Raw genomic sequence first — 25268 nt, 5'->3', positions numbered from 1 at the left:
GAGGCTCATGCGAGAGCTCGATCCCGATGGTACTCGTCTGAGAGCCTCAGTCATGAGAAAGCGAAGGGTCTACAAAGTTCCTTTCCCAAACTCTCTATGGCATATCGATGGCCAACACAAGCTCATCAGGTGGAAGTTCGTCATTCATGGAGGGGTCGACGGCTACAGCAGAGCCTGCGTCTTCATGCACGCTAGCGACAACAATCGAGCCGAAACTGTGGAAAGGCTGTTCCTCAACGCTACTCAGCAGTGGGGATGGCCACAGAGGGTCAGGGTCGATTACGGGAAGGAGAACAATGGTATCTGGCAGCAGATGATCAATATCCGAGGTGAGCCTCATCGACGGGCCAGTCGCTCATTTCGCCCCGGCTGACCTAGCCTCGATGTATCTGTGTAGACACTATCCGAGCCCCATTCATAAGGGGTAAGAGTACCAGCAACACCCCCATCGAGAGGCACTGGAAGGACGTTGGGGAAAAATTCACGCAGAAGTACTCTCGGACCTTCGCTCACCTCGAATGGAGCCACGATCTCGATGCAGACGATCCCATCGACATCTTCTGTTTGCATCATTGCTTCCTCCCCCTTCTCAACCTCACCATCTCCACGCATATCCTCGCTCACAATCAGCACAAGAGCTCCACCAAAGGGGAGAAACATTGGAGCCCGAACAAGAAGTGGCTCGATGGCAACCTCAGGGCTCAGCAGCGAGGCATGAATCTCCATCTGTTTCCGCAAGACTTTCAGCCGGGAGACTTGGACAACGAGGGCTTCATCGATGAGGTCGTCGAAGGTGAAGAGGAAGGAGAGCATGGAGAGGGAGAGGTGGAAGCTAGGCCCAGCGTAACCACTTGGAGGTCCGAGCAGCAGCTGGCCGATCAGGACCGACCTCCGAAAGACACCGACCCATACGTGCAGGTTGAACGTTATCATGAGAACCTGCCACCTCTGCTACAGGACGAAGGGTTTCGTGCTGCTATGCAAGTGCACTTTCCACCTCCGAGCCAACATGAGCCTCTCAACATGGCACCTGATGTAGACGTCGAGGACAACATCTTTGACACGACCCAGTATCTTGCTGTGCGCGAATGGGTACGAGACTCTTTACTGCTTGAAGGCCAGAGGTAGATTGCATACGACTTGTAGCCTTGTACATGACCCTATAAATCGCTTTCCCACGGTGTAACTGTTTCAAAGGAGGGTCAGAGGCTCACCGAGCCTATTGTTGCCGCTTTGAGCCTCTCGAGCCTTTTGTTGTTTGATCGCTTAGGCGACAGAACATATTCTCAGCCAGGTCCATCAAATACAAACAAATCGACATACTATCGACACATATACATCTTCCGCTTTACCTTGTCAAGTAAACACCTTCATCGATATACATTCCCGACTCTACCCTTCTTAAAACTAAATATCCAAGATGTCTGACACCTCTGACTCCCGCCGAAGGAAAGAGAAGGAGGAGGAAGAGAAACGGAAGAAGGACGAGGAGCGACAGGTGTTGCCGGCGCCTCCGGCAGGTATAGGTGAGCCCTTTGACCCGGTTCTGGTTCACCGTGTAGCTGTATCTCACATACCTGCTTCTTGTGATCATTAGCTTTTGCGGCATGGCTCGAGACCCAGCCGAAATGGGTGCAGGATGGGTACGCGGGGGGCGTTGTGGGTGAGTCGAGGCTCGCTTGTATTGTTTGGCTTTGGTATGTACGTCTAACCATCCGTGTTGTGTTCCGATAAGGTCTTGTTGCGAGGCAGCAAGCAGAGAAGGAGGCCGCGGAGAGGCAGCAGGCCGAGGAGGAAGAGAGGCGGGAACAGGAGCGGCTGGCCACCGCTCAAAGGAAGCAAGAGGATAGGCTGGCTATCCTCGTGAGTCTACTCGAGCCTATCTTTACGAACCATATACCTTTAACTGAATAAGATATGCATGACTTGCTTGCAGCGTGCCCAAGTGGATGAAATTGGGAGCACCTTGGAGGGCAGGGCTTTGATGAAGGCCTTCCTCGATAGGTACAACGACCGTTAGTGTTCCGAACCTTGCCATCCGCACTAGCCTTAGTGAACGCCACTGATTCCGCGTTTCGGGGTGTTTTGGTTCGTGTTTTTGTTTCACAGATCTACGAGCAAGGTCGGGGTTGGCGGCTTCGGTGGAGCCGGAGACGGATGCCGAGCCCACGGTTGAGCCTCGGGCCTCGCAGATGGAGGCCGAGCTGGCCAAAATGAAGAAGAAGCTCGCGGCGTTGGAGAAGGGCAAGGGAAGGGCGGGGGCGGGGGGAAAGGCGGCGGGGAAGAGGCCGTTGGCGTTGGTGGAGGACGACGAGGTAGAGGTGCTGGCTGGTCCACCTGCCGGCAACACCCGGGGGGCCAAGAAGGCCAAGGGAGAGGGAAAGTCGAAGGCTTTCCTGCCGACCCAGAAGCCGGCTGGGTGGCCCGATTCAACTTGGGACAATGCGGTGGTGAGTTTGTGCCTTGTACATTTGGGAAGGAGCCTCGACTGATGTTTGATTATGTATTACAGAAAGCGGAGGCTCTTCTCACCGACCCGAGGGCCCGGGAGGTCCCGAAGAACAAGAGGTGCAAGCACTGTGCCTCGCCGGACAAGATGATGGGGAGCTCGAAGAACGCCAAGAACCCGGACGACCCTCTCCGGATGGCCATGAATGAGCGGTACGACGTTTGTGGGGTGATCCCGGGGCAGCCTGGGTGTTGTGTCAGATGTATCTGGCGCAACAACAAGCAAGGGTGCGACTATCTGACGCATCCCTTCGAGGCCAAGCCCAACGTCGCGGGCTCGACAACGTCGTCGAACAGGGTCGACCTCCCTCTTGCCGACGCCCCTCTCCCTCCCGCTCCCGCTCCCCCTCCCCCTCCCCCTGCATCCAACATGGATATCTTGGCCCAGGTCTTGGCCGCTATGGGCAACGCCAACGCCGCCGGTGGGAGCCAGTATACCTGGCCTCAGGGTCGTCCTGGGGGTTCGGGTGCTTAAAGGCTCGTTCGGTTTGTATATTTAATTCTTTGTATAAAAATAATAAGATATTTACGAGGTACAACAAGGTTACAATAACGCCCTCTTTGCGACCCTCGATCTCTTCTCGCGAGGTGGCAGAGGCTCAACGGTCTTGCGTTTGCGGGCGTTGGTGGGCTGTGGTTCGATGACCGGAGCAGTCACAGGGGGTTCCGCAGCCTCTGGAGCCTCGGACTCTTTCTCCATGTCCGATACACCTGGTTCTTTCTTGATAGACCCGGGCATATTGAGCTTGATCTTGAGACGAGACGAAGAAGGGGCGGAGTCCATTGCAGTCACCTCAAAGTCTTCTCGTCGAGACTGAGCGATACGGTGAGGGCGAAGGATGTCGTCGATCAGAGCTTGAAAGGGCTTGAAGCCAAGGATCCCAACCTGTTCGCGGCAAACCTTCTCAAACTCTGCTATAGTCAGAGGACGAGCTGATCACCAAGGCTATCATCAGTGTCTCTCCGGCTATTGTGAGCCTTCCAAACACTCAAAGACTCACCGGGTGTATCGTCCGACTCGGACTCTGAATAAGATTCCCACCCTATCAATGTAGGCCTCGCCTTTGGAGACTCTCCCTGCCCATCCTGGTCGAAGATGTCCTCATGAACTGAGGCTGAGCTCACGGACACCGCTTTGTGCTTGCCCTTCCAAGGAGCGGGCTTTGGCTTCTGCATCCTCTTGTACTTCAGACACTCCCCATAGTGACGAGATAGGCGCTCGTACGGTAGGTTGATACCGCACCCGATGCAGTCCGAGACCACGACAGGCTCTTCTACTGCAGCCTCTCCTGTCTCCTTGTCTTCCCCAACCAGATCGTCGATATCGATCTCGTCAACCTGGCGAATACGAGGCTCCCGTCTCCATGTAAGAGGATGATAGGCCATGGCCTTTGCGATCCCCTCACGGAAACCGACATCGTCCTGAGCCTTCTCTTTGAAAGTTGCAGGTGCAACGAAGACGAAGGGATCCTCGGCGAAGTGAGTTGCGAGGTTGTTAAGGGTCATATTCCACGGCTCGTAGGTGAACTTGGCCGATAGTGCGCCCGTGAGCGGGGACTTCTTGACAAAGACCCAGGCTGAAGGCAATCCTTGACCTTGCCGTACTCCAGCGAAGATGTTCTCGACATAACGAGTGATGTCCCGGCTAGTCATGTCCGTTGTGAATTCACAATTGAACATGTGGCCGGATGCCTCCATGTAATCGACAAGGCCTGCATGTTGTCGTTTCCCCGGCGTTTTCAACTCGAGCTCGTCTCTGACCAAGGAGCCACAAGCGATGTACCCAATCTATCAAGTGCAAATCAGCCTCTATACAGGATCGGAAATACAAACACACTCATGAACATACCTTGTTCTTCTTAGAGACTCGCTTAGGATGACCCGAGCCTTTCTTGGTAAACGTTTGGAGAACGCTGCCTTTCATGGAGTAACCATGCGTACTCTTACGGAAAGCTCCGATACCGCTGGGTTGTTGGACATTCTCTTGAGCGTAGGGTGTAGCTCTCTGCCCTTGTACCATCTCCTGAATTCGACGAGCGTCATGTTTCTTGACGCCAACGGGAGGAGGAGCAGGTGGGGGGGCCCTGGTAGCGACGGGAGGGGTGTCCTCTGGATCGTCTTCGAGTTCGATTGGGGCCTCGGGCTCGGGTCTTTGGTAAGGTGGGGGAACGCTTACGACCTTGGCAGACGAAGTGCTGACTCTGGTCTCCTCCGCAGCTGGAGGAGTCGATACAGATGCGGCTTGGTAGGCCTGCATCTGACCAGGTGTCATCATCTCTTGCATGAGCATCCCGAACAGAGTTCGCATGTCGGCGGGGGTCAAAGACCCCAAGGTGGTGTTGTTGGGCTGAGACATGATGATATGATATGGATTGGATATCTAGATAGTGTACGAGAGAGGCTATGAAAGGCTATAGCAGAGGCTCCAGAGGCTCGAGGTGTCTAAGGCTGTCAGGGGCTCTGGAACGCCAATTTTGATCAATAATCTGGGATCTCTAGATAAAAAGCTACCTAGGAATTGATGGAGTAGCACTTGGCTAGCTCTCAATCTGAGCGCGCGGGAGACGATTTTTGATGACAGCGCGCGAGAAGTCGAGTTGGTACAAACGGCCCGGTATAGCCGGTCATTTCGGCGGACAACTCGGCTCGGGCCGGGCCATAACGTAAAGATGGAGAGGTAGAGGTATATCGACATGCAATAACCAGCAGAGAATCATCGAGGACAGTATGACTGCCGCCAGAAACTCCGCAAGAAGATGTATGTACAAGTTCGGATCGTAAGCCAGAGATCAACGCAAGAAAGCCCAGATTGAAAGCGAGAGTGGCAGGGGAAATTTCGTCAAGAGAGAACGCAGATCGGAAGTGGAATTCGTCAAGGTCAAAAGGTGGAAGGGGAAGGAACAAAAGCGTCAAGAGGTCATGTCGTTGCCAGGCGATCAGTCCATGGGACTTCTCGATCAACCCTCTCGGGCCATCGAAGAGGCTTGTTGTTGCTTGGCGGACGATTCCTTTAAGGCCGTGAGCTGCAAAGATCGCTCTTGGTTAGCGAAATCGCGAAAGGTAAGTCACAGCATGTATGCTCAGCTACTTACCTGCTTCGAACGGAAAGCCTCGTAATGGTTCAAAGCGGTAGACTCGATCAAGTCTTGCAAATGCGTCCTGTCCAACCCAAGCCATTAAGCCTTCTCTTTCTCCCTTCCCTCAATGTTCCGCCCGGTCCCTCACCTGGTCAAAAAGTTTCTCAAATAGACAAACTCGCAATGCCTCTCGTCCTCGACGTTAACGACACCCCACCTAGTCTTTCTGCCCCTGACGGATTTGCCATCCACCACGACCGAGCGTTCCGACCCGACGACGGCAAAGGGGATCATCGACTGTAATTTTGAACGAGGATGGTTGCATCAGTTTCAACCTCCTCCGAGACAGGTTCGACTAGAGTATATGGAAATGCTCACCCTGATCCTCTCATTCAGCGCAATCTCGTCCTGATCGTGTTCCTCGGTATCGATGGGGTAAAGTCGAATCTGGTGATAATGCAATTCCGCGCGAATCTACCACGAGGTCGAAACATCAGCTACGAACTCTCGTATGCAATACTCCTGATTCGTCTACTTACTCGCTCTTTGAAAGCCTCTCGTTCCTGCAAGGTCAACGAGTCCGACTTGGCGATGATCGGGACGACGTTGGTCACCTCGGCCAACTTCCTCAAGACCGTGATATCGATCTGACCAGCGCATATGGCACCATATGGTTCAGCTACTCTGACGTATCATTCATCACGACTTATCAACGGAACTCACGGGCTTCAAGGAATGTCCAGTAGGGTTGATGAAGAACAAACAACAGTGAATCCTGGTATCCGGGATGAACCGATCACGTTGAGCTGTGAGCTCTTTTCGGAGGTAAGTTGAATACTGGTCTTTGATCTGTCATCCATTCCAACTCGATCAGCTTGATTACATGCCGATATGAGGTGTGTATCGAGTGGGACGCACGTATCGAACGATAGGCTCCCAACAACCTTCGTTGTTGACCTGATCGCCATATCCGGGGGTGTCCACGATGTTCAGCTTGAGCCTGACTCCTCCCTCGACGATGACTACGGTGATCGAAGACATCCAAATCAGAACATTTCCATTTTCCGCGGCTGCCCGCGACCGCAAAGGCAGGAATAGCGAGAGACATACCGTGCTGCTCCTCCTTGATCTCGGTCGTCTGACGCATAGGTCCGTCCACCTCGAGCCGTCCTTTCGACTCGATCAAGTGGGATGCGAAGAGGGTGTTGACCATGGTTGACTTCCCCAGTCCAGTTTGGCCTGTAAACAAGAAGGAGACGTATGCCAGGATGATCGATAGGTGTTCTCTCAGGTGAAAGATGAATTTGATGGGATAACGTACCGACAACCATCACATTGAACTGGAAACCTCGTTTGAGCAGCTTGTGCTCGATCTGTCGAGTGATAGCTGGAATACAAGGTACAAGCTATCAGCACATAGCCACGGACGTTACATATGAGATGGTCAGATCGCAGCTTACTCTCGAAACCAACATATGACTGAGCCCGGAGCTCTCCATTGTCTAGAGACATTTTGATGTGTTTGAGAAGTCGATTTGAGTCGCTGTTTTCTGGGGGTGCAAAGGGTTGTTGCACAGACGTGAGATCGTAGAGGATTTCCTTGCTATACCACCGTCTTTGTGATAGTTTCCTAGCTGTTATACCAGGATAGAGGCAAGTTGGAAGTTTGATGAGATTCGAATACCCTTGTCCCCCCCCTCCACCCCCCTCTCTGAATGTAAACATCCGGCCACGCGACCGGGGGCAAGCAGCAAGCAGCGTGCAGCGTGTAGACCTTGACCTACTTACTTTCATGAACCAGCTTCATAGTCGACTATGCATCTCTGCAACCACCTCCCGTAGCCTGAGAGATAATCAATACGCAGAAATCTCTGACTTCTCAATCATGAACTTGTTGCAACAGTTCGTGAGTCACGACTTGCTCCGAGGTTGCACATCAAGCATGCTCATGATCCTGCGTCATCCTGGGTTTCTGTAGGGAACTCCCTTGACCCGTAACATCCCCGGCTTCTTGAGACAGCCTGCTGAAGCTCTTGTCGGAGAGGTGAGTATGTCCACATGTCTATAATAAGAGATTCAAGCTGATACGTTGCCTGCAGAAATGCTACACCTCACTAGTTTACAACCTAAACATTGCCGATGTTGACTGCCTGAAATACGCCTTGTCTAAAGGTGAGAATCCCTTTGACCATCAGCTTCTTCACTCTTCGTCGGGAAATCGCTTAAGCCATCTTGACTTGTAGGTCTTGGTCTCGGGATGGTCATCGGAGGAGGAATCTTGAAAGTACCCCAGATTGCAAAGATCGTCTCTACCAGGTCGACCCGAGGACTGTCATTGTCTGCCTTTGTGAGCCGACTCATGCCGTCTGCAAACCTCATGACAGCTCAACAGGTGCTCATCTCATATGTCCTTTCCTTACTTAGATCATGGAGACCTTTGCCTACGGGATCACCACCGCCTATTCAGCCCGGAACCTCTTCCCCTTTTCGCAGTACGGCGAAAACGCCTTTCTCGCCGTTTCGGACATCATCATCCTCGCCCTCTTCTTCCTTTATGGCCCGGGAGGTACCTTACAGCCGAACGCCAAGGGTCTCATGGCTGTTCTAGTAGGGTCGGTCGGGTTCTCGTTATGGTTGGCTAGCGAGACTCTGTGTCCGCCTGTTATCCGTGAGTGCCGTCGTACCGCAACTCGAGCGTATCTCACTGATGATCCAATGATACTGCATAACCCGATGTAGTCTCGGCTCTACAAGCCAGTACCGTCCCCCTGACCGTCCTCTCCAAAGCCCCTCAGATCGCCTCCAACCATCGTCTCCGTTCGACCGGCAACCTCTCCGCTTTCGCCGTCTTCAACTCGTTCCTCGGATGTGCCGTCCGAGTATTCACCACAGGCCAAGAGACCGGGGACAGTCTGGTCTGGTGGGGTTACTTCTTGGCTGCCGTGTGCAATGCCATCCTGGTCGGCCAGATGGTCCTCTATTGGAGGAACTCGGAAGCAGGCGAGAAGTCGTCGGGGAAAGATTTCCCGCTGACATCTTTGGGATACAATGACCGGAAGAAGGCTTGAGTCGGATGATCGGTATGTATAGACAAGACTCGACATGAAGCTATAGAATCATACACCACACAATTTCCAGATATCACTTCAAAGCTGACAGCTGGGTCGCGCTCCCGAGATTGGCGTCGTCAATGCCACTACCAAGGCAAAGCACCTCCAGGGATCCCATAAGCGAGGAACTTGCCACCGTGCTCCTCCCGATTGGCCTTGTCGAGCAAATCGATCATCGCCTCGACCCCTTCTTTCAGCGTGTGTGGAGCTTCGGAAAGATGAGCCGCTTCGGCCGCTCGGTTGCCCATATCGGTCTGCAGCCAGCCTGGGTCGAGGTCAAGGTCGAGGTTGAAGTCAGAATATAAAGGTGATCGAGATCGTACAAGGCAAGCCAGGTCGAGATGAGCCGACGTGCGAGACGAAGAGGAAGAATCACAAAAACGTCGCGACTGACCTGGATGATAAGGAGAGACGACCAAACCCGTCTCCTCGTTCTGGAGGTGCATCTCTCTAGCGAGCATATTGACCGCAGCCTTACTGGTTCCGTACGCTCCAACAGGTATGCCAGGACTGGCACTGATGCACCCGGCGCCGGAGCTCGTGATTAGGAAGACCGGAGGTCGAGCTCTTCCCCCCCTAGTCGAACTGGTGAGGAGGGCGTGTGTGGCTTGATAGAGGTATAGAGGGCCGCAAGTGTTCACTTTGATAGCGTCGAGGAGTTGGGATGGCGGGATGGTCAGGCAGTCTTGAAGACCGACCATCAAACCTGAATTAGGTATATGTGTATATCAGCCAGTATGAAGCATCTCGACAACGTGTGAGAGACTTACCAGCATTGGCGATCACATAATCCAGTCGATCCGTCAACCCTTTAATCTCGTCAGTCAGGCTCGCATATTGGCTTTCGTCCTCGACGTTGAGAGTGAGGATACGGAGTGCCGTTGGAAATGATTCGTGCAGCTTGTTCAAGTCGGCGCTGTTGACCCGGGTGGTAGCGAAGACAAAGGCGTCGGGTCTGGACTCGAGAAGCTTGGTGACCAGAGCTAGGCCGATTCCTCTGCTTGCGCCAGTAACTGTGGAGTAAGCGCAGCGGATCAGTGACGGAGTGACGAACAGCCTGTTAATCTGGACTGCGTACCAAGATAGTAAGTCGTGTGCCCAAAGTTCATGCTTGGCCTCGGCGCAGTGGTGTCTTGCTGCGCATCGCAATCGCAATTGTAAGCAGCGATAGAGAGCGCATGCGGCCGACTTCGTTACTATATATATACGTCCCCTTCACCACAACCACGACAGAGCAGAGTCCTTTGTGGAACCGACGGTCGGCAAACGATAAGCCATCCGGGCTTCCGGTCGAACCCGGATTGCCCTGATGTGCAGTTTGGAGCTAGAACGAACGTTGCTCCTGCTGGAGTTGCGACAGATCGACGACGATCCATCATCAAACGCGCCATCACGCGCGCGTGCCGACGTCTCCCGAGCGCCAAAGGACTTTCCGGTGATCCGAAACATCCTTTGAGCTCCTTTTGTTCTGTGTTTTGCACCCGCCCGTCCTTTGATCGATCCACCCGTACGATACTTGTTTGTTTATCTTCAGAAGATCAGAGATCGATCAAAGGCCTCAAAGGCCAAAGGATCCTTCTCAGCTTCTCATGCAACTCAGCCGCGTCACCGGCACCTGAACACCTGATCATTCGTAATCTCTTCGGCTTCGAATCAGTCCTGTCCCGCTTCCAAGTACACCTCTCCTCGAGACCCAGCACTTCCAGCCCCGGAGCCCATCACCTAGTTTCCTAAGATATGCCAACCTTGCCTGGGCTCACGTTCCACTCCACCTGCGTCGCGGACCTGGACCAGTTGCGTCCAGCTAGAGTATATCCCGGATGGACCCCGCTTAAACAATACTGCGAGCAAATGGAGGGCTTCTACTACATGCTCACGCTGAGGTACAACGTGTTGATCATGCTACAACAGGAGTCTCTCGGCATGGCTCCAACCGTTGGGATACCTAGGGGAGCTAGAGAATATTTGGAATCGGCGAGACGATATTTCAGCACGCTGAAGGGTTCGGGTGAGTATGATTTCATGGAGACTCCTTGACATCCTTTGCTCAACGCTACATTATATCCAGCTCTCCGACATGCCATACGAGAACTCTTAATCGAGATGCGTTTCTTTGCCAGTGACTGTCAAATCAGGTTCGACATAGGCCGGCATCCCTTCCATCCCGAAACGGGTACGCCTTTAACGAACACTCAGGGCCAATCGTCGGTCGGCGTGATTTTGGTGCCTGTAGCGTATGTGAGTCTCCCTGAACCCGCACCCTGATGTACAAGGAAAACGAGTGATTCACACTGAACTCGTCCGTTTTAGTTCACGATGGATACATGAGGAGACTTAGCTCGCCATCGGTTGCACGAGACCCCATGACTCCTTCCCGACCCCTTGTCTCCGCACAACTCCAACCTCTCGGTTGCATCACCACCGTACGGAGAGAGCTTCATCAATCAGACATTGTTCAAGCCTCATCAATGCTTTGCGAAATCAGAATTATGGATATCGAGCGGACGAGTACCCCGACCGGCGTCCACATCACATAGGCTTTCATGTCACCAATATCAATGGCCATGCAGAAGGATTGCTGGACCGACCGTTCTCGATTTTTCATCATGACTCTATAGAGCCAGAAGAAGTGATGGGGTTGGCGCCACTGGTGTCTGTGACAAAAGGGTTGAATACCACCCCCGCTTTTCAATAAACGTGGTACAAATATCGCCAGAAGTGCTCGAAGCGTCTTCTTGTACGCACGCGACATACCGTTCTCCAGAAGTCCACCACTGCCGCGGGGCCGATTGCTTTCACCTTCAAGAGCTCAAAAATCTGTCGAAAGCGTTCTCGAAAGTAAGGATTCAATGGCGAATCCAGCGGTTAGGATGTCAGTATGTAGGGTTCGATGGGCCTGCGTCCCTACATCTCGCTGTCCTTGGCGATGGATTCACGTTTTTTGCGCTGCCTCGCCTGTCGACAGACCACGTCAATGAATCATGTCAATAGACCACGGCCAATCACAACTTACCCGATTGACACAGTGATTGTCTCCTTCGCCTTGATGCTTTCCTTCGCTTTGACTCCTTCCCTCGCCTCGTTCGCTTCCACCCCTACACCTCTTGCTGTTGACCTCCTTGAATCCCGTCTCTACAGGACTAGCCGCATGTCCCCGTTCCCCTTCGCCAAACCCATCGCCCCCGGCACATTCAGGAACCCTTCATCAGGCAGATGCTCTTTCTGACAACCTTCCGCTTGACTGCCTCCCTCTGCCCACTTGCCTCGCGTAAGTTCCGGTCGAAACCATCGTTCACAGCTTTGCCTAGGGTTCATGGTGAAGAGGGATGGAGAAGGCAATGGGTCAAGGCTTGGTACTGCTTATTGACAGCATCATCCTCATCCAGATTCTTCGCAAACAAATTGATTGGCATCAACCTCTTTTCTTCGACTATATTGCAGCAGTCAAGGCTGTATCTCTGCCAAGTATTCCGCCTTCGCTTTCTGTGTCTCCCGTATGTGCGTCTCATCCGCGGTGACACCCGCAATTGCATTGATACCCGCAATTGCATCTCGGATTCTCGGTTGCAATCAATTTTGGCTTGCTTGTGAGGAGGTCTTGACTGTGATTGGGATTGGGAGCTCTTGCCGCTCTCCTGTCGCAAGCGCTTGGCGACGGCGTGTTCAATAACATTCATCACTCTATCTATACGAATGGTTGCAACATGGTATGCATTAAATTGCTACCCGAGTGTTTGTCATCCGCACATCTCTTGTGAAGTTGGTTGACGTGTTAATTTAAGGCTGATTGTTTCCATTCGTGTATGGACCTGGATTGCTCGCCGGTGTCATTTGGTAGCAAGTCACATCTATGATATGATGGTTAGCGGTTCCTGTTGTTTGCTCTGTAATTTACCTGTCATTACGGTTGATACAACAAAAAAGCTGATCAAACCGTCAATATGATACGCACGCAGCAATCGGAGATTTTGAAAGTTGATTCCTGCCTCAAGCCAACAAGCATCGAGGCCCTGGTCACGCATGTGGGGATTTGGTATCTAGATAGTATCCGGTACAAGTGAGTATGAAGTACAAGGCCCGTTCTGTCGAGCAAGGACAATGGGTATACGTGAATGTCGTTCGAGACGGGGTCGGGATCTCTGATGTGTCCGTCCGTGATCTTCGGCGATTCATAGAAAGGTCGGCTAAGCGATTTCTCCTAGCGATGGATGCTGCCGAGCTATCCATGGCGGTGAAGCCTTATACCAGACAGGCGGGGATGTGTTGGTGTGGTGATGGCAGCGCTGGCCGTCATGACGGTACGGTGGCAGCGTTTGGCTCGTCAGCTCGACGAACGCCGATGAGCTTTCTAGACGACGTCCTCGAATCAATGACGACTGCGATTTATCGGTGGGCTTTTATAGTCCGTCATTATCCCACCGTACTGGCGACGATAGTACGGATCCTTTCATCGAAGCCGTTCACGTTGATGGGCATCTCCAGCGTGTAGAAAGGATTCTTCATTACTGCATCGGAATCTGAGTATCGAAACAGCCAGCCAGGTATGTTTAAACATCACTACCAAGGATATGTGAGCCATGCAAGACCTCTTGGGCTACTCACAAGCTTCATAGACTTTCTGGAGCGTTGACTCGGGATTTGGGTGGGGTAATGACGTGATGAGCACGAACTTGGTACCTGCATCATGATAGGGGCGTTCATAAGCTTCAAAGTAATGTCGCAATCCCGAAATGCCTTGAGTCCACGACCTACCGGTCAGTGTCAACATGATGTTGAGTTTGAAATCTTCTCCCTCGATAACCTGCACTCCGGAACCTTTTCCCGTGGGTGATAGTTTGGAAGTGATGGCGTGAACTCCGTGCAACGTTCCAGCCAGGACAAGATATTCGTTCGCCGTCAAGGAGGAAAGACCCTCTAATAAATCCCGGCAAACATCGAGAACCGGAGGATCAGGTCAAGAGAGCGGGGAATACTTTATGACGAATGCTTGATATAACGAACACACACCTGCATAGTTTCGCTGAAACACCAGCCCTCCAGCCTTATTGATGATCCACAGTCCATGCACGACCATTGTATCACGGCTCAGTCGATTGGTCTTGATCTTGTCGATTTACTGTACGAAGGATGGGCATAAAGTGCAAGTGTTCAAGCGAGGTCTATTATTGATGAGGTGTACCCGGGGAGATTACACGGACATGACCACGTTTCCCGTGAATTGACCTCCCTCATCGATGTCCGTGCATGAACCACTTGAGGTGCCCAATGAGTGAACACTCTTTCGTGATGATCATGCTCAACAACGATATATGCTCGTGGAAAGGGACCATAACGGTACTACCCTTACATCCGGTACCTTCTCAAACTCGACATGTTTTCCCTCCGACGGCAATCCACCTCGCTCGGTCGATCCTTGGTCGCCGGGCGAACCTACGCCTCGAACGCACCGACTGCTCCTGGAATCACCGGAGCTGCTCACACGCCCAAGCCCGGCTCTCCTATCGCTTCGGACAACCCTACCGAGGCCGACCCCCAGAACCTCTACCAAGCTCCTAACCACCCTTCGACCTGGAGCACGAGCCAAAACCCGAAGAAGCACGCCTTTTCCGGACCCCGCTTCGAGCAGGTCAACTTCTCCTTGCAACCCCAACCCATCTCTGCCATGGCCATGGTAGCTGAGGACCCCGTTCGTCTCGTACCTGGCCGAAAAGCGACCTGTGATGGTGGTAGGTTGACAACGCTTCTGATTATACCGGAGGAATTTGACTAGTCAAGCTGAGCATCTATGTCGCGCTCTGTATCAGGTGGTGGTGCTCTAGGCCACCCCAAGATCTTTATCAACCTCGACAAGCCAGGCCCCAAGGCATGTGGATACTGGTTCGTTACCTTTCTCTTTCGATATCGACTTTTACGGGCGGCCGTCTTTCATGAAACATCATGCTGATTCAAGCCTGGCCTGACTTCCCTTCTAGCGGTGTTCGGTTCGAGCAGGCCCACGAACACCATTGATCGATGATGCGGCGGTACCACTTCCGTAATACAATGTTCAGGGCGAACACCGGCCTTGTTGTATCGATATTCATGAAGAAGCAGACATACTTAATCGATCGTTCGGTCACGCCCGGACTGGGCCATTCGATTCTCCGTCTCGGGACAATCGATCACGACGAAAGCGACAAGATTATCGTGAACCCGGATGACGGCCCGTCTTGAAAGGTGGTACAAGTCTAGCATATTCATGCGCCTGTCGTTGGACGCGTAGTATATATACATCGTTGAAAGGCAATAGGGGCCGAGGGGGAAGGGGTGTCGTTACTATATCGTGAGGATCGTTCTGACAAAGCATACGAGTAGACAAGATCCGGTCAATATGCCAGACTCAGGCAACCGGAACCTCTCGAACTCACCCTGTTCGTCTAATCTCACGCCTCCCAGACAGGCTTGCGCAACTGGCTCGCTTGCTTCTTGATGATATCCTTTTGCTTCAAAGGCTGCTGAGCACCTCGAAGGAACTGAATCCTGTTATCTAGTCGTTCGACAAACACGCCAACTTCGGCTATTCCGACGCCGTCACGAAGAACCAGAGCCGCTTGGCGTGCTCGCAGTTGATCACGGAAACTTTGCAGAGCCTCGATCTCGATCATGAGACGAGGATCGACGTAGAGCGCACCAAGACCAGCACCGGATGAGCAATGCTGTCTGGATTTGAGTACCCGCAGCGCCGCGGTCAAAATTGGCTATCGAACCAGAGTCGAATATCGATTAGTCACATGGCATTGCATCAATTATCACGAACGACTTACCACATGACTGGCATTGCTGGGCCTGAGGAAGTAGGCGACATGTTCCGCAGACAGGGTACCGGCCGGGAAACCGTACAATAGCTCGAGAGCAGGAGTCTTTTGAGCGACGTTGCTCTTGTTCCCAGCAGCAGTGGGAGGAACCGGCGCACGGTCCTTCTTGACATCCAGCGTTGGGAGCGCCTTGGACCCGGAGCCGGGCTCTGTAGCCTCGAGCCGAGACCACCAAGTCCAGGCTTGTTTCTCCGTAGCCGTCATCCCTTCGACGGCCAGGGACTCTGGCGTATGTCTGTCTGGTACCCCTTCAAACAGCCCGAGATGAGCGGCAAGGGTGAGACCGCTATCAAGCAGACTGCCGACGTGATGTATCTTTTCCAGGCAAGCTGCGGCCCCGTCCGTCGGCAGAATCGTGACCTGATGAGGAGCGAGTTCCTTGTTCTGGGCCTCCATCTGTATCACGTTTGGGTTATGACGGTTGACGGGAGGTTTGATAGTACTGGTCAAAGCTGTGTTGATGGCAGGCTGATTCGGCTGAATTGGAAGACGCTCATGTTGCGGTTGAGTTGAAATAAGCTCATCTTGCGGCCAAGGTGAAGGGTCCTGCGGGAATGTCGGAGGCTGCGACGGCGAAGACGCCGCAACGTTCGCAGCTGGTACGGCAGAATTAGACTGCTGCACGTTGTGTACGGGGATCTGGAAGCCTTGAGAGCTACTCGCTCCAGGCATGAAGGGGGTAGACGTCGCATTTGGGGCTGGAGCACGATTGACTTCGTCAAACTCATGCTCAGGCCTCGGGCGAAAGAACCGCGAAGGACCTGGAGCCGGCGTATTTCCATCGACCAGTCCAGCCCAGATTATGCTGCTGGGATCTACCCCAGCGTTGTAAGACTGCATGACCTGTACCGTAGTTCTGGCTTCAGATCGTGGGTCCTATACGCTGGTTGTCAGGTCGAGTCTAGGTGCGTGATGATGTCCGAGATGACGAATGGAAGCAGTGAGCTCTCGCGTCGCTAGGTCTGTCGTTACGATCCTGGTTCTTGCTGCCTTTCTGGGCTCTCGTGTAAAGCTGAATCTGCATTCGAGCTGTGCTAACAGGAGGACTATTTCATGGTACGTTAATGATAAGATGATAAGAACGTTGCTGTCTGAGTTGCTCGCTGAGAGGGGGGGGGACAAGGCAAGGTCCCAAGAAATCACGTGATTTGCGACGACGAACGCCGACATCCCGCTCGTCCCTCTGCACAAGATCGATCACACTCGCAAAATCATCACTTGTTGACACAGCAGAGTCGAGTGGATACACAGGTACACAGGTAGCATCGTATCATCCTTGTTACTGCAATATAGATGCCCAACCCAGTAATCGGATCTCCGCAACCATTGCGCATCTCGGTCGACGACGCAGATTTTGCGGATCGCACCGCTCAGTACGTCTGCGACTTCTTCACCTCGCTTCAAATCCGGGGTGGTCGCCCTCAACCGAACCAATGGACTATACTGGCGGCTTTTCTGTCATACACTGGTCCGCAGGCGGATGATCCGGCTGGAGCTCTAGAGATTTTGACCTTTGGTCTAGGAAACAAATGCGTTTCTAATCCGCTACGCCGTGAACAACAGGTGGTGGATATGCACGCAGAGGTGCTAGCTCGCCGAGAACTGGAAGCCTTGTTGCTTGACGGGGTCGGAGCTTTACGAACAACGGAAGAGTCGGATGCCTCGGATAACCAGCGCTCTGCCTTCGCAACGCAAACACTCTTTAATCTCGGGTCAAGGCGATCGGACCTGTACCTTTATACAAGTCATATGCCATGTGGTGCGGCTTCAAACGCAGCGCATCTAGAGCGTTTAGACAAGGAAGACGAGCTCATGAAACGCGTCTTGGATCACGGCTCATCCGATTCGGAAGTGCGAGGCGAATCGTCATTCCGAGCAGATCGCGAGCTCGAGGTCCCGCCATTGACCAAGAAGCCGTCTCGAGGAGATGCCATACCTACCTCGTGCTACTCTTGCTCAGACAAGCTGTCACGGTATCAGGTACTCGGATTGCAAGGTGGACGATTGAGCGGATGTTTCGAAGAGAACGGCTGGCCGCCCTTGCGGATGAGCGGCCTGATCGTAGGAGAGGATTTCTCTGATGGACGAGGATTACGAATGCTCTTCGGGGGCACGATCGTTACGGACACCGAGATACCGCGCTCCTATTCTAGGATGATAGATGGCATCCGTGAGGTCTTTGCAGAGCACTGTGATCCGGCGACTGCTCTGTTTCATGATACACTGGTCGATGCGGTCCGCGATTTTCGAATTTTCCGGACGACCTGGATATTCGCGTACTCCCGATCAAGGGTGACTGCTCTAGCTTGTGACCGCGCTGGCCTTGCGCAGGATGCTGCTACCATATTCCAAGCATTATCGGAAGTGGAGCGAGCGCGATTGCGGACCCTGCCTCTTCCGATAGTGCGAGATACGCTTGTACCGCAACCACCCATCTCGACATTTCCTCTGAGCTGCAGCTGGAGAGTCGGACAATGCGTCGAGATCCTAGGTCCGACCGGCGTACTGAACGGGTCAAAGCGGAGCAAGACGACGGGCGATTTCGAGAAGACGAGTCGATTATGCCGGAAGCGGCTGCAGGAGGCGTACGACGAGATCATAATTTCAGGAGATGGCGCAGCAGCATACGGGAAGGGGAAAGGTAGTCCTATGTGGAGGCTTGTATCTTCTCGGATGGAGGCCAGAGGACCATGGAAAGACTGGCATAGATCGAGGGTCTGTGAGATATAACACCCAACAATGTCGGGATTTGGCGAACCTTATGATATACATCTTTTCCATCGCGATCGTTGAGAAATGACATAAAACCCATCGGGGTGTTGGCGTAAAAGGTTATCCAGGAGATACAATGGCGACGGTCTATGCGGAAATCGATCATATGGGCAAAGCACATTATAATGCTAAGAGTTTGGGATCGATCGAAATTCGACAGAGACGGGCGATCAACCCGCCCAGCTGTACCAAAGTCCCCACCCCCTCGAGAATCCTCATGTGAGTCCAGCCAATCTCCTATGGAGCGACGCTGCGTCAGACCATTATGATCACCTGTCAAACCTCGGTTGTACGTACGCGTATGAACTCCAGTTTCAGGTATTCCGGAAGTCTACCGGACACGCAAACAGCGGATCGTAGTGATTAGCTAACACCCCCAACGATGTTCACCTTGCCATGGCGTTTAAACTTACGCGTCCATCGTCTTGACCACACGGAAGATGGTCACTACGATATCTACAGCGCTGTACCCTTGATCCCACAGATCCCGCAGACCGTCCAACGCATCATCTACCTTTTGCGCCTGGCACTCCTTCATCATCTTTTGGACCACAACGGGATGGGGCTGATCGCAAACTTTGAAGACGTTGTCTGGTGAGATAAAGTTGAACCCAGAATATGTCGATTGCAGATTGTTGATGGCTTGTCTCATGTCACCTTCCGATGTGAAGATCAGGGCGGAGATACCCTCGTCTGAATATGGGACCTGTTTGTTGTAGTCAGCAGGATATTGAAATTACTAGAGGTAACAGATCGCCTGAGGGCTAGGTCACTCACATCTTCCGCTTTGCAGACTTCCAAAAGCCTTTTAAGCACCTCCGTATCCCTCAGTTTTGCGTATCGCAGGAGGGCACAACGACTTTGAATGGGTTCGATGATCTTGTTCGACATGTTGCAGGCCAAAGCGAAACGAGTGGTATTGCTGTAAATCTCCATCGTCCTCCGAAGAGCCTGTTGAGCGCCTGTTGTCATTCTGAACCGAAAGACAGGTAATGCCCGCAGGTTTAAGCCACTGATCTAGAAGCTGCAGATCCTCGTCGAATGCCTCTTACGAATCCGCTTCATCGAGAATGATGATCTTGTGACGTCCAGCCGGCAGCGTGACTTTCCGCTGAGCGAAGCTTTTGATCTTGTTTCGGACGACATCGATACCTCTATTGCAATCATGATATCAGTAACTTTTCCAGGAGCGAGCTGTTGCAATGACCGCCCTACGAACCTCTCGTCGCTAGCGTTTAATTCAAGCACTCCTTCTTTGTAGGCATCACCGAGCAGAGCATGTGCCAGACAGTGAATTGACGTTGTCTTTCCGATTCCAGGCATACCCTGAGCACAAGATGCGTCCGGAACAGATCAGTACCTTCCCCTCAGGGATTTATGATCTCGGCCCCTTACCGAAATGATGATGTGCGGCATGTTACCATCCTCTGCAATAACTTTTAGCCTTTCGACCGTTTCTGCGTTTCCAACCACATCGTCCAGGACCATCGGACGATATTTCTCAACCCTTAAACAGGTATAATCGGTCTTGTTGTCAGCCATGAAACACGGCTCCATCATGTGATGGGAGCACCAGTACTCACCATGGCATCTCGTATGATTCGGCATCCTTGTTCACCGAGGTCGTCGTGTTCTCAAGAGCGACCTCAATAGATCGCCCTGGTGGGGCTACTTCGGTTCCCATCGGTGTCACACGAACTGGGGCTTGACAGGTGAATGTGGTGACTTGCCCTTGAGGATCTATGGACACATGGAGGGAGTCGACGTGATGTTACGATCTACGAAGAATGGTAAACACCCAAAGGTCGATCGGAGTTGGGTGCTGCTGCTGTTGCTGCTGATCGGCGAGGCCGCGTCGCGCGAACGCGCCTGAGGTCATCAATTACCAGAATTACCAGAGCGACTGCAATCGGCGAGGCACAGTTCACCAGCTAATAGCTAGTAGCTAGTATACGGTATATCGTATAACTCTTTGCGTATTGCGAATTGGCTAGCTATCGGCTAGATTGAGATACAACAGGGGGCTTGACATGAAAATCGTTTGGCAGTCTGTTTGACGTCATGGCAGGATGCTCTGAGCCAGCATGTTGAGCACCCGCTAGATCCAGACAGTAAGGGTGTGTCGGTCGTAGAGATTGGTTTGATCGCTCAGCTCTCCGAGATTCGGGTAGAATGGCACCATGGCGTCCTGAGCTCCAAGATAGCACGTGTTGTAGATCCGCCAAAAGACCTCCCTGACCCTACGAGACGGATGGAACAAGCCTTGCACCACGTAGCTCATCAGGACACCCGGGCCGAGACCGACACGCATGGCCTCGATGGCGTCCATAACTCCTCCAATGACGTGCGGACTGGTTTCGAAGATGTTCGGCCAAACCAGATTCAACAGGTGGACCAGTGCATCTTCATTGCCAAGTCCCGCTACGCCCAAGGTGAGATGCTTGACGATGGCGCAGGCGGTCTGTCGGTGCACGTGGTCCCGGTCGGTCAGAGCGTCCTCCAGCATTCCAACCACCGAGTGGATGTAATCCTTTGACATCTCCCCAACGTATTCGAAAACGAAGGAGAGGGCTTTGAGACATCCGTTTCGTACGTTGAGCTCGGGTGTACGGTATTCGTTGAGGATTGCAGGAATACACGTAAAAGGACCACACGTCTCGGCGACGATGGCTAACGAAACGAGCATTGTCGTCAGCGCGTTCTCTTGCGTGGTTCAGCGAACTCAAGACTTACCGATGGCGACCGTACTGCAGACTCGACTCTGACGCTCTTGAACTTTCAAGTTCGTCAGGAGGACGCTCAATACGTCTTGGGGACCGATCGCTTTGGCGATATAACCGAAAGAGTTGACAGCCGCTCGACGAATGGACTTCTTGTGCGCCTTCAGCAGATCCAATAGTTCGAAACAGATTCGCATCCATTCCTTGGCTGGGACGAACTCGGCTCCTCGATCGGCTGGGAAATGATTGGAAAGTTAGCTAGAGATCCGTTCATGTACGAACACGACATTGAGACGTACCTATACGACCGATCAGGTTGATAGTTGCCTCTTGTACTTTTTCGTGTCGATTTCTCAAAATCGGTGTCATGCGGGGAACTGGAGATGATACGGACACGAATAGTCTTAGCGTTTGCAGAACTGGGGCGTTCGAGACGACTCACGCAAGTCCTTGATAGGTGGATTCATCTGCGTCATTCCAACCACGTTGGCGATAGCTCCCTCGGCAGCGATGATACTAGAAGTCCAAGTCGCATGAGCATAGAAGTAAGGCATAATCTTCGCGCAACTGAGCTAACTGCTACGTACCTTCCTAGCGTGTCCGGGTATTCTTCACCAAGATGCTCAAAGAGCACGACACCTAATTTGCTCAGCAGACCATCTTCGCCGCAATTCTTGATCACGACCGCGAGTCTAGCAGCGAGATCGGCGGCTTGCATTCGCACTTTGGCACTCTTGTTGGTGAACCGCCACAAGATCGTAGATACGATTTGGGTGAGATACGGTTTTGCTCGAATGCCTTCGAATAGGAAAGGTGCACATCAGTGCGGTTCCCTTCTCACAAAAACGCCGAGCGAACTTACCGAGAGCGCTAACCACTGTACCGAAACCATCAAGCATCACGTTGTCTTCAAGCGTCTGCTCCGAGAATGCGTAAATGATGCCGTCAATGAGGAGGACCTCCAATCGCTCGTCGACGTCCGCGGCTCCTGACGATTCCACGACCTTGGTAATGGTCTCCATCACCATTTTACGGAAAGGCTCGCTATCATCCTTGAGATCGTTGACGATCCGTCCGACAATGTCAGCGACGCCAGCCTTTTGAGCAAGCTCTACGGTGGTCTCGACCAATTGTTTGTAATTTCGACGGTCGAGCGCCATACGCCTGACCCAGAAAGCTTTGAAGAATTCGGGCAATATTTCCTGTCGAATGTACGTCGGCGTTACTCCTTCTGTTGCGGCACATTGCTTGATGACGACCAGGACATATTTCTTCATCTCTTCGTCGGTCGTCTGGAATTCTCGGATCAGGATCGGTACCACGTTGCTAACGTAGTAGCTCGCATATTCGGGGTCCATCAACGGGATGATGAAACCGATAGCTTTCAGAAAGGCAGCTAGAGTCTTGCCTCGATGCACTCGCCCACCCAACCAAAGTGGCTTGAGGACGTTGTCGAAGGATTCGATTCCGTATGGAGCAGCAGCCTCGGCCAACGCAGCAAGTGCCAACGCGGTCATGGTCCTGACCTTTTGCTGGTCGTCTTCCAACCCGTGGGCAATCGCGTCTACCAAGTTCCGAAGATGCGGCAACACCGCACATCCCATCATGATGGCGATCTGCTGCACGATCCTGATACCGGTGTGGCGGGCTTGCCAAGACTTTTTTGATCTGCAGACAGCCTTGAGGAAAGGCAACAACGCCGGTATACCCAAAGCGCTGGCGACAACAGCAAACGCACGAGACGTCGTGTTTCGCACGTACTCGTCGACATGATCGATGTCAGGTCGCATGGTTGAAATCATGTGCGCTAGCCCGCTTGCTTTGGCCAAGTTACTGATGATCTCTCGTCCTTCCACTCTCGCGTAATAATCCTCGTCGATCAACAGCGGTTCTATGACCACCAGGATCTTGTGGACGTAAGGTCTTACGAGATCATCGAGCTTGTAGAGAATTCGATCGATGACCTTGACCAAGAGATGACGTTCCTGGTCCTCCAAGGTTCTCTCCATCAACAGGGGCAAGATTTTGTCGAACAGGGGTCCCGCTCCGAACTCTCGCGCTTTGTCTGTGATGGTACGAAGTGCGACCTTTCGGCTGGCAGGAGTCCCGTTCTTGATTTTCAGCAGCAGCCGCATAATCTTCTTTTCTTTCAGCTCTTCAACGGTCAGACCGACATCTGACGATTCGTTTGCACCGTCACCGAGAATCTTTGCGAAATACGTCGCATCTTCGGGCTTGAAAAAGGCCAAGCTACCGACTCCTTCAATCTCGGTCGGTTCGGCGTGACCGAGACCTCCTGCAGCTGCTACAGCTGCTTGCGCCGCCGCGTCGTCTTGCATCATGAAACCGCCATACTGCTGCCCTTCAGAGTTTACTACCCCGCGATTCGGCTTGGTAACCGGAGTGTAGCCAGCGGGAGGCGTTACGATAGTGTAGCCCTCAGAGGGCAACAGCAAATCCAGATCGGCATCCGTCATATACCGATTACGGGGATCCTCTACGGCGCCGGCCAGCGTGTTACCGGTACCGGTGGGATAGGTAGTCATGGGCACGGAGGAGCCGTAGCTCGTCAATTGCTCAGGAGTACTGGCTGAAGCGGGTGTCTGATCCCAACGAGAACGTTTGACTGGGGCGGTACTCGGCTTGGCCTCTTCCTGTCCCTCGGCACCCATGTCCCAACGAGATCGGCGTTTCCTAGGTGGCTCCTCGACTTTGGCAGGCTGAATCTCAGGCTTCACATCCTCCTCGTTCTCCTCTGGTAACTTCCTCTTGGAGGAAGGAGGAGTCACATCGCCTTCCAAAGCGAGCGTCTTCCGAGGAGGTGTTTTGTCGAGATCCATACCATCGTGACCTACCATGTCGCCACCTTCTTCGGCGCCTTTCGCTGCCAAGTCCTCCTTGTACCTCCTGACCCTCTCCTCTTCTCTTTCCAAGTTATTTCTCCGCATTCGCTCTGCGTATGTCTCATCCTCACCAGCTCCCTCCTCCCGGTTGAATCGTCGCAGCTGATAATCACTCTGACGGGCTGCCACTTGACGGGTCTTTGCCGTAGCCTCGAAGATGTCTGGCTCATCGTCCTGTTCAGCGAGTTCGGCGAATTCATCGAGAATCTCTTTCGGGGCGGTAAAAGACTGAAGCGCTCGACGCTCTTGTTCGGCCATGATGAGGTTGATGAGGTCGGCCTGGAAACCCTATTGTTATGCGACTGTCAGAGCTCACCTGGAATATACGTACTTCTGGCAATCATCCGATCGATCGCCAGTTGGCCAGTTGAGTGAGGTCAGGGATCGCGCGCGGACAACTATGACGATTCTGTAAGTCCGTTTTATGCGTGATGTCTCCTAGGCAATTAGACAAAGCAACAAATAACAAGTCCGTTCTTAGGGATGAACCAATAATTTAGTCTCGAAACCCATACAGGGAAGGATCAAAACCTCCACCAGCATCTGTTTGACCTGGCTCTAGGCTGTGGCTATACGCAAGACCTTCACAATGTTACAAAGGTGACCGACAGTAACAGGAACTGTTGTCAAACGGATCAAAGCATCAGTAGATTTTGTGCTAAGATGGATAGAACCCAGCTAGAAGTCTTGAGTAACTAGTCCTTATGTCTGACTGTGAAGTGCTTGATAAGAGCACCGTTATTGCTGAGAGTTGGTGGATAGTGCAGTATTGGTAGGCAGCAAGTATGTCAAGAGTGTAACTTGTGATAATTCTTCTTGAAGAGAAGAATGAAGATCACAAAGGAGGGAACTTACAATGACAGCAAATTGATTGGCTATATATATTGATGTCTTGGACATTCCTAATAATGCTCCCAATCAAGATCGAGATTATGGTCAAGGTCTAGGTTATGGTCAAGGTTAATATCATGGTTGAGATCCCAATCACCATTCTGATTTATGATATCTGATATTGGTCCATCACACACAGTCATGTCACGGGAGGGCTAGCCTTACAAGCTGTGACAAGCCTACTTGGAGAGGATCAAGGTTTGTAAGACGGGTAGCTGTGATCAGGGGATGTGAACAAATTCGAGAGACTTAGCTTAGTAATATCCCATATGGACCACTTGAGGTGTCAGTCTGCTGAAGCCAAGTGGGATGAAAGGTGTGATAAGGTTTGTGAAAGTGATTTATAATATTAGACAAGAAGGAGTCTGGGGAGAAATAATGTACAGACTATCCAAAATGGTATTACAGACATCAAACGGTGCGCATTGCTTTA

At 52.4% G+C, this 25268-nt stretch overlaps 12 protein-coding genes across 12 annotated transcripts; 5 read left to right on the top strand and 7 right to left on the bottom strand.

Moving 5' to 3' along the window:
* Nucleotides 1-405: 405 nt before the first annotated feature.
* On the top strand, nt 406-756 carry HD553DRAFT_259691 (uncharacterized protein; the record flags this gene model as incomplete). Its single annotated transcript, XM_046177395.1, has 1 exon — nt 406-756. A coding segment is annotated over one exon (351 nt), but the record flags the coding sequence as incomplete, so codon positions are not given.
* Nucleotides 757-1420: 664 nt separating this feature from the next.
* HD553DRAFT_345893 (uncharacterized protein) lies at nt 1421-2983 on the top strand (the record flags this gene model as incomplete). Its single annotated transcript, XM_046183146.1, has 6 exons — nt 1421-1526; nt 1598-1663; nt 1736-1863; nt 1937-2015; nt 2110-2450; nt 2513-2983. The coding sequence occupies 6 exons, from the start codon at nt 1421-1423 to the stop codon at nt 2981-2983; spliced, it is 1191 nt and encodes a 396-aa protein (XP_046033237.1).
* A 69-nt stretch (nt 2984-3052) lies between these two features.
* Nucleotides 3053-4864, bottom strand: HD553DRAFT_345892 (uncharacterized protein; the record flags this gene model as incomplete). The annotated part of the gene is made up of 3 exons (XM_046183145.1): nt 3053-3441; nt 3510-4296; nt 4358-4864. 3 exons carry the CDS (start codon nt 4862-4864, stop codon nt 3053-3055), a joined length of 1683 nt encoding a protein of 560 aa, XP_046033236.1.
* A 322-nt stretch (nt 4865-5186) lies between these two features.
* Nucleotides 5187-7231, bottom strand: HD553DRAFT_352866 (septin ring protein). Its single transcript, XM_046183725.1, has 10 exons — nt 7046-7231; nt 6907-6972; nt 6696-6824; nt 6504-6607; nt 6309-6434; nt 6125-6232; nt 5964-6059; nt 5734-5882; nt 5601-5667; nt 5187-5531 (listed from the first exon to the last, which is right to left on the bottom strand). Exons 1-10 carry the CDS (start codon nt 7095-7097, stop codon nt 5466-5468), a joined length of 963 nt encoding a protein of 320 aa, XP_046033235.1. The 5' UTR covers nt 7098-7231; the 3' UTR covers nt 5187-5465.
* Nucleotides 7232-7470: 239 nt separating this feature from the next.
* HD553DRAFT_329987 (uncharacterized protein) lies at nt 7471-8653 on the top strand (the record flags this gene model as incomplete). Its single annotated transcript, XM_046181951.1, has 6 exons — nt 7471-7491; nt 7564-7629; nt 7685-7757; nt 7829-7932; nt 8010-8253; nt 8325-8653. The coding sequence occupies 6 exons, from the start codon at nt 7471-7473 to the stop codon at nt 8651-8653; spliced, it is 837 nt and encodes a 278-aa protein (XP_046033234.1).
* A 78-nt stretch (nt 8654-8731) lies between these two features.
* On the bottom strand, nt 8732-9820 carry HD553DRAFT_140269 (uncharacterized protein). Its single transcript, XM_046176662.1, has 4 exons — nt 9774-9820; nt 9466-9708; nt 9090-9401; nt 8732-8960 (listed from the first exon to the last, which is right to left on the bottom strand). The coding sequence occupies exons 1-4, from the start codon at nt 9802-9804 to the stop codon at nt 8782-8784; spliced, it is 765 nt and encodes a 254-aa protein (XP_046033233.1). The 5' UTR covers nt 9805-9820; the 3' UTR covers nt 8732-8781.
* A 2894-nt stretch (nt 9821-12714) lies between these two features.
* HD553DRAFT_319195 (Sybindin-like protein) lies at nt 12715-13800 on the bottom strand. Its single transcript, XM_046180988.1, has 4 exons — nt 13703-13800; nt 13448-13609; nt 13298-13372; nt 12715-13212 (listed from the first exon to the last, which is right to left on the bottom strand). The coding sequence occupies exons 1-4, from the start codon at nt 13767-13769 to the stop codon at nt 13106-13108; spliced, it is 411 nt and encodes a 136-aa protein (XP_046033232.1). The 5' UTR covers nt 13770-13800; the 3' UTR covers nt 12715-13105.
* Nucleotides 13801-14066: 266 nt separating this feature from the next.
* On the top strand, nt 14067-14704 carry HD553DRAFT_326723 (zinc-finger domain-containing protein; the record flags this gene model as incomplete). The annotated part of the gene is made up of 3 exons (XM_046181730.1): nt 14067-14421; nt 14500-14572; nt 14668-14704. 3 exons carry the CDS (start codon nt 14067-14069, stop codon nt 14702-14704), a joined length of 465 nt encoding a protein of 154 aa, XP_046033231.1.
* Nucleotides 14705-15117: 413 nt separating this feature from the next.
* HD553DRAFT_345885 (uncharacterized protein) lies at nt 15118-16389 on the bottom strand (the record flags this gene model as incomplete). Its single annotated transcript, XM_046183144.1, has 2 exons — nt 15118-15432; nt 15499-16389. The coding sequence occupies 2 exons, from the start codon at nt 16387-16389 to the stop codon at nt 15118-15120; spliced, it is 1206 nt and encodes a 401-aa protein (XP_046033230.1).
* Nucleotides 16390-16804: 415 nt separating this feature from the next.
* On the top strand, nt 16805-18321 carry HD553DRAFT_319191 (uncharacterized protein). Its single transcript, XM_046180987.1, has one exon. The coding sequence runs from the start codon at nt 16843-16845 to the stop codon at nt 18277-18279; it is 1437 nt and encodes a 478-aa protein (XP_046033229.1). The 5' UTR covers nt 16805-16842; the 3' UTR covers nt 18280-18321.
* Nucleotides 18322-20181, bottom strand: HD553DRAFT_319189 (putative subunit of heteropentameric replication factor C (RF-C)). The gene is made up of 8 exons (XM_046180986.1): nt 19905-20181; nt 19717-19828; nt 19541-19647; nt 19374-19475; nt 19099-19294; nt 18735-19027; nt 18619-18652; nt 18322-18558 (listed from the first exon to the last, which is right to left on the bottom strand). The coding sequence occupies exons 1-8, from the start codon at nt 20003-20005 to the stop codon at nt 18442-18444; spliced, it is 1062 nt and encodes a 353-aa protein (XP_046033228.1). The 5' UTR covers nt 20006-20181; the 3' UTR covers nt 18322-18441.
* Nucleotides 20182-20260: 79 nt separating this feature from the next.
* HD553DRAFT_140154 (armadillo-type protein) lies at nt 20261-24252 on the bottom strand. Its single transcript, XM_046176661.1, has 6 exons — nt 21904-24252; nt 21629-21839; nt 21484-21557; nt 21341-21418; nt 21055-21276; nt 20261-20991 (listed from the first exon to the last, which is right to left on the bottom strand). Exons 1-6 carry the CDS (start codon nt 24200-24202, stop codon nt 20420-20422), a joined length of 3456 nt encoding a protein of 1151 aa, XP_046033227.1. The 5' UTR covers nt 24203-24252; the 3' UTR covers nt 20261-20419.
* Between the last annotated feature and the right edge of the window lie 1016 nt (nt 24253-25268).

The sequence above is a fragment of the Filobasidium floriforme genome, assembly GCF_021052385.1.
Source record: "Filobasidium floriforme strain CBS 6241 chromosome Unknown HD553scaffold_26, whole genome shotgun sequence".
NCBI classification, from domain to species: domain Eukaryota; kingdom Fungi; phylum Basidiomycota; class Tremellomycetes; order Filobasidiales; family Filobasidiaceae; genus Filobasidium; species Filobasidium floriforme.
This window is presented reverse-complemented; position numbering and strand designations above follow the sequence as displayed.

What these genes read in the sequence shown, in the direction of transcription:
- HD553DRAFT_319191 (XM_046180987.1), top strand. Translation starts at nt 16,843, where the DNA reads ATGCCCAACCCAGTAATCGGATCTCCGCAACCATTGCGCATCTCGGTC.
- HD553DRAFT_319195 (XM_046180988.1), bottom strand. Translation starts at nt 13,769, where the DNA reads ATGGTCGTGCATGGACTGTGGATCATCAATAAGGCTGGAGGGCTGGTG. An exon ending in CATCATGTTGACACTGACCG is followed by an intron (nt 13,373 to 13,447) that starts GTAGGTCGTGGA and finishes ATCATGATGCAG; the next exon opens with GTACCAAGTTCGTGCTCATC. An exon ending in CCAGAAAGTCTATGAAGCTT is followed by an intron (nt 13,213 to 13,297) that starts GTGAGTAGCCCA and finishes TTCGATACTCAG; the next exon opens with ATTCCGATGCAGTAATGAAG.
- HD553DRAFT_140269 (XM_046176662.1), bottom strand. Translation starts at nt 9,804, where the DNA reads ATGAACTTTGGGCACACGACTTACTATCTTG. An exon ending in TTATGTGATCGCCAATGCTG is followed by an intron (nt 9,402 to 9,465) that starts GTAAGTCTCTCA and finishes TACCTAATTCAG; the next exon opens with GTTTGATGGTCGGTCTTCAA. An exon ending in CGTCTCTCCTTATCATCCAG is followed by an intron (nt 8,961 to 9,089) that starts GTCAGTCGCGAC and finishes ACCTCGACCCAG; the next exon opens with GCTGGCTGCAGACCGATATG.
- HD553DRAFT_352866 (XM_046183725.1), bottom strand. Translation starts at nt 7,097, where the DNA reads ATGTCTCTAGACAATGGAGAGCTCCGGGCTCAGTCATATGTTGGTTTC. An exon ending in GATCAAGGAGGAGCAGCACG is followed by an intron (nt 6,608 to 6,695) that starts GTATGTCTCTCG and finishes CGATCACCGTAG; the next exon opens with TCATCGTCGAGGGAGGAGTC. An exon ending in CGCTGAATGAGAGGATCAGG is followed by an intron (nt 5,883 to 5,963) that starts GTGAGCATTTCC and finishes TCAAAATTACAG; the next exon opens with TCGATGATCCCCTTTGCCGT.
- HD553DRAFT_319189 (XM_046180986.1), bottom strand. Translation starts at nt 20,005, where the DNA reads ATGGGAACCGAAGTAGCCCCACCAGGGCGATCTATTGAGGTCGCTCTT. An exon ending in ATTCTCGATGAAGCGGATTC is followed by an intron (nt 19,295 to 19,373) that starts GTAAGAGGCATT and finishes CTTTCGGTTCAG; the next exon opens with AATGACAACAGGCGCTCAAC. An exon ending in GTGGTCAAGACGATGGACGC is followed by an intron (nt 18,653 to 18,734) that starts GTAAGTTTAAAC and finishes CGTGTCCGGTAG; the next exon opens with ACTTCCGGAATACCTGAAAC.
- HD553DRAFT_140154 (XM_046176661.1), bottom strand. Translation starts at nt 24,202, where the DNA reads ATGGCCGAACAAGAGCGTCGAGCGCTTCAGTCTTTTACCGCCCCGAAA. An exon ending in TACCCGGACACGCTAGGAAG is followed by an intron (nt 21,558 to 21,628) that starts GTACGTAGCAGT and finishes TTGGACTTCTAG; the next exon opens with TATCATCGCTGCCGAGGGAG. An exon ending in CTGCAGTACGGTCGCCATCG is followed by an intron (nt 20,992 to 21,054) that starts GTAAGTCTTGAG and finishes TCGTTTCGTTAG; the next exon opens with CCATCGTCGCCGAGACGTGT.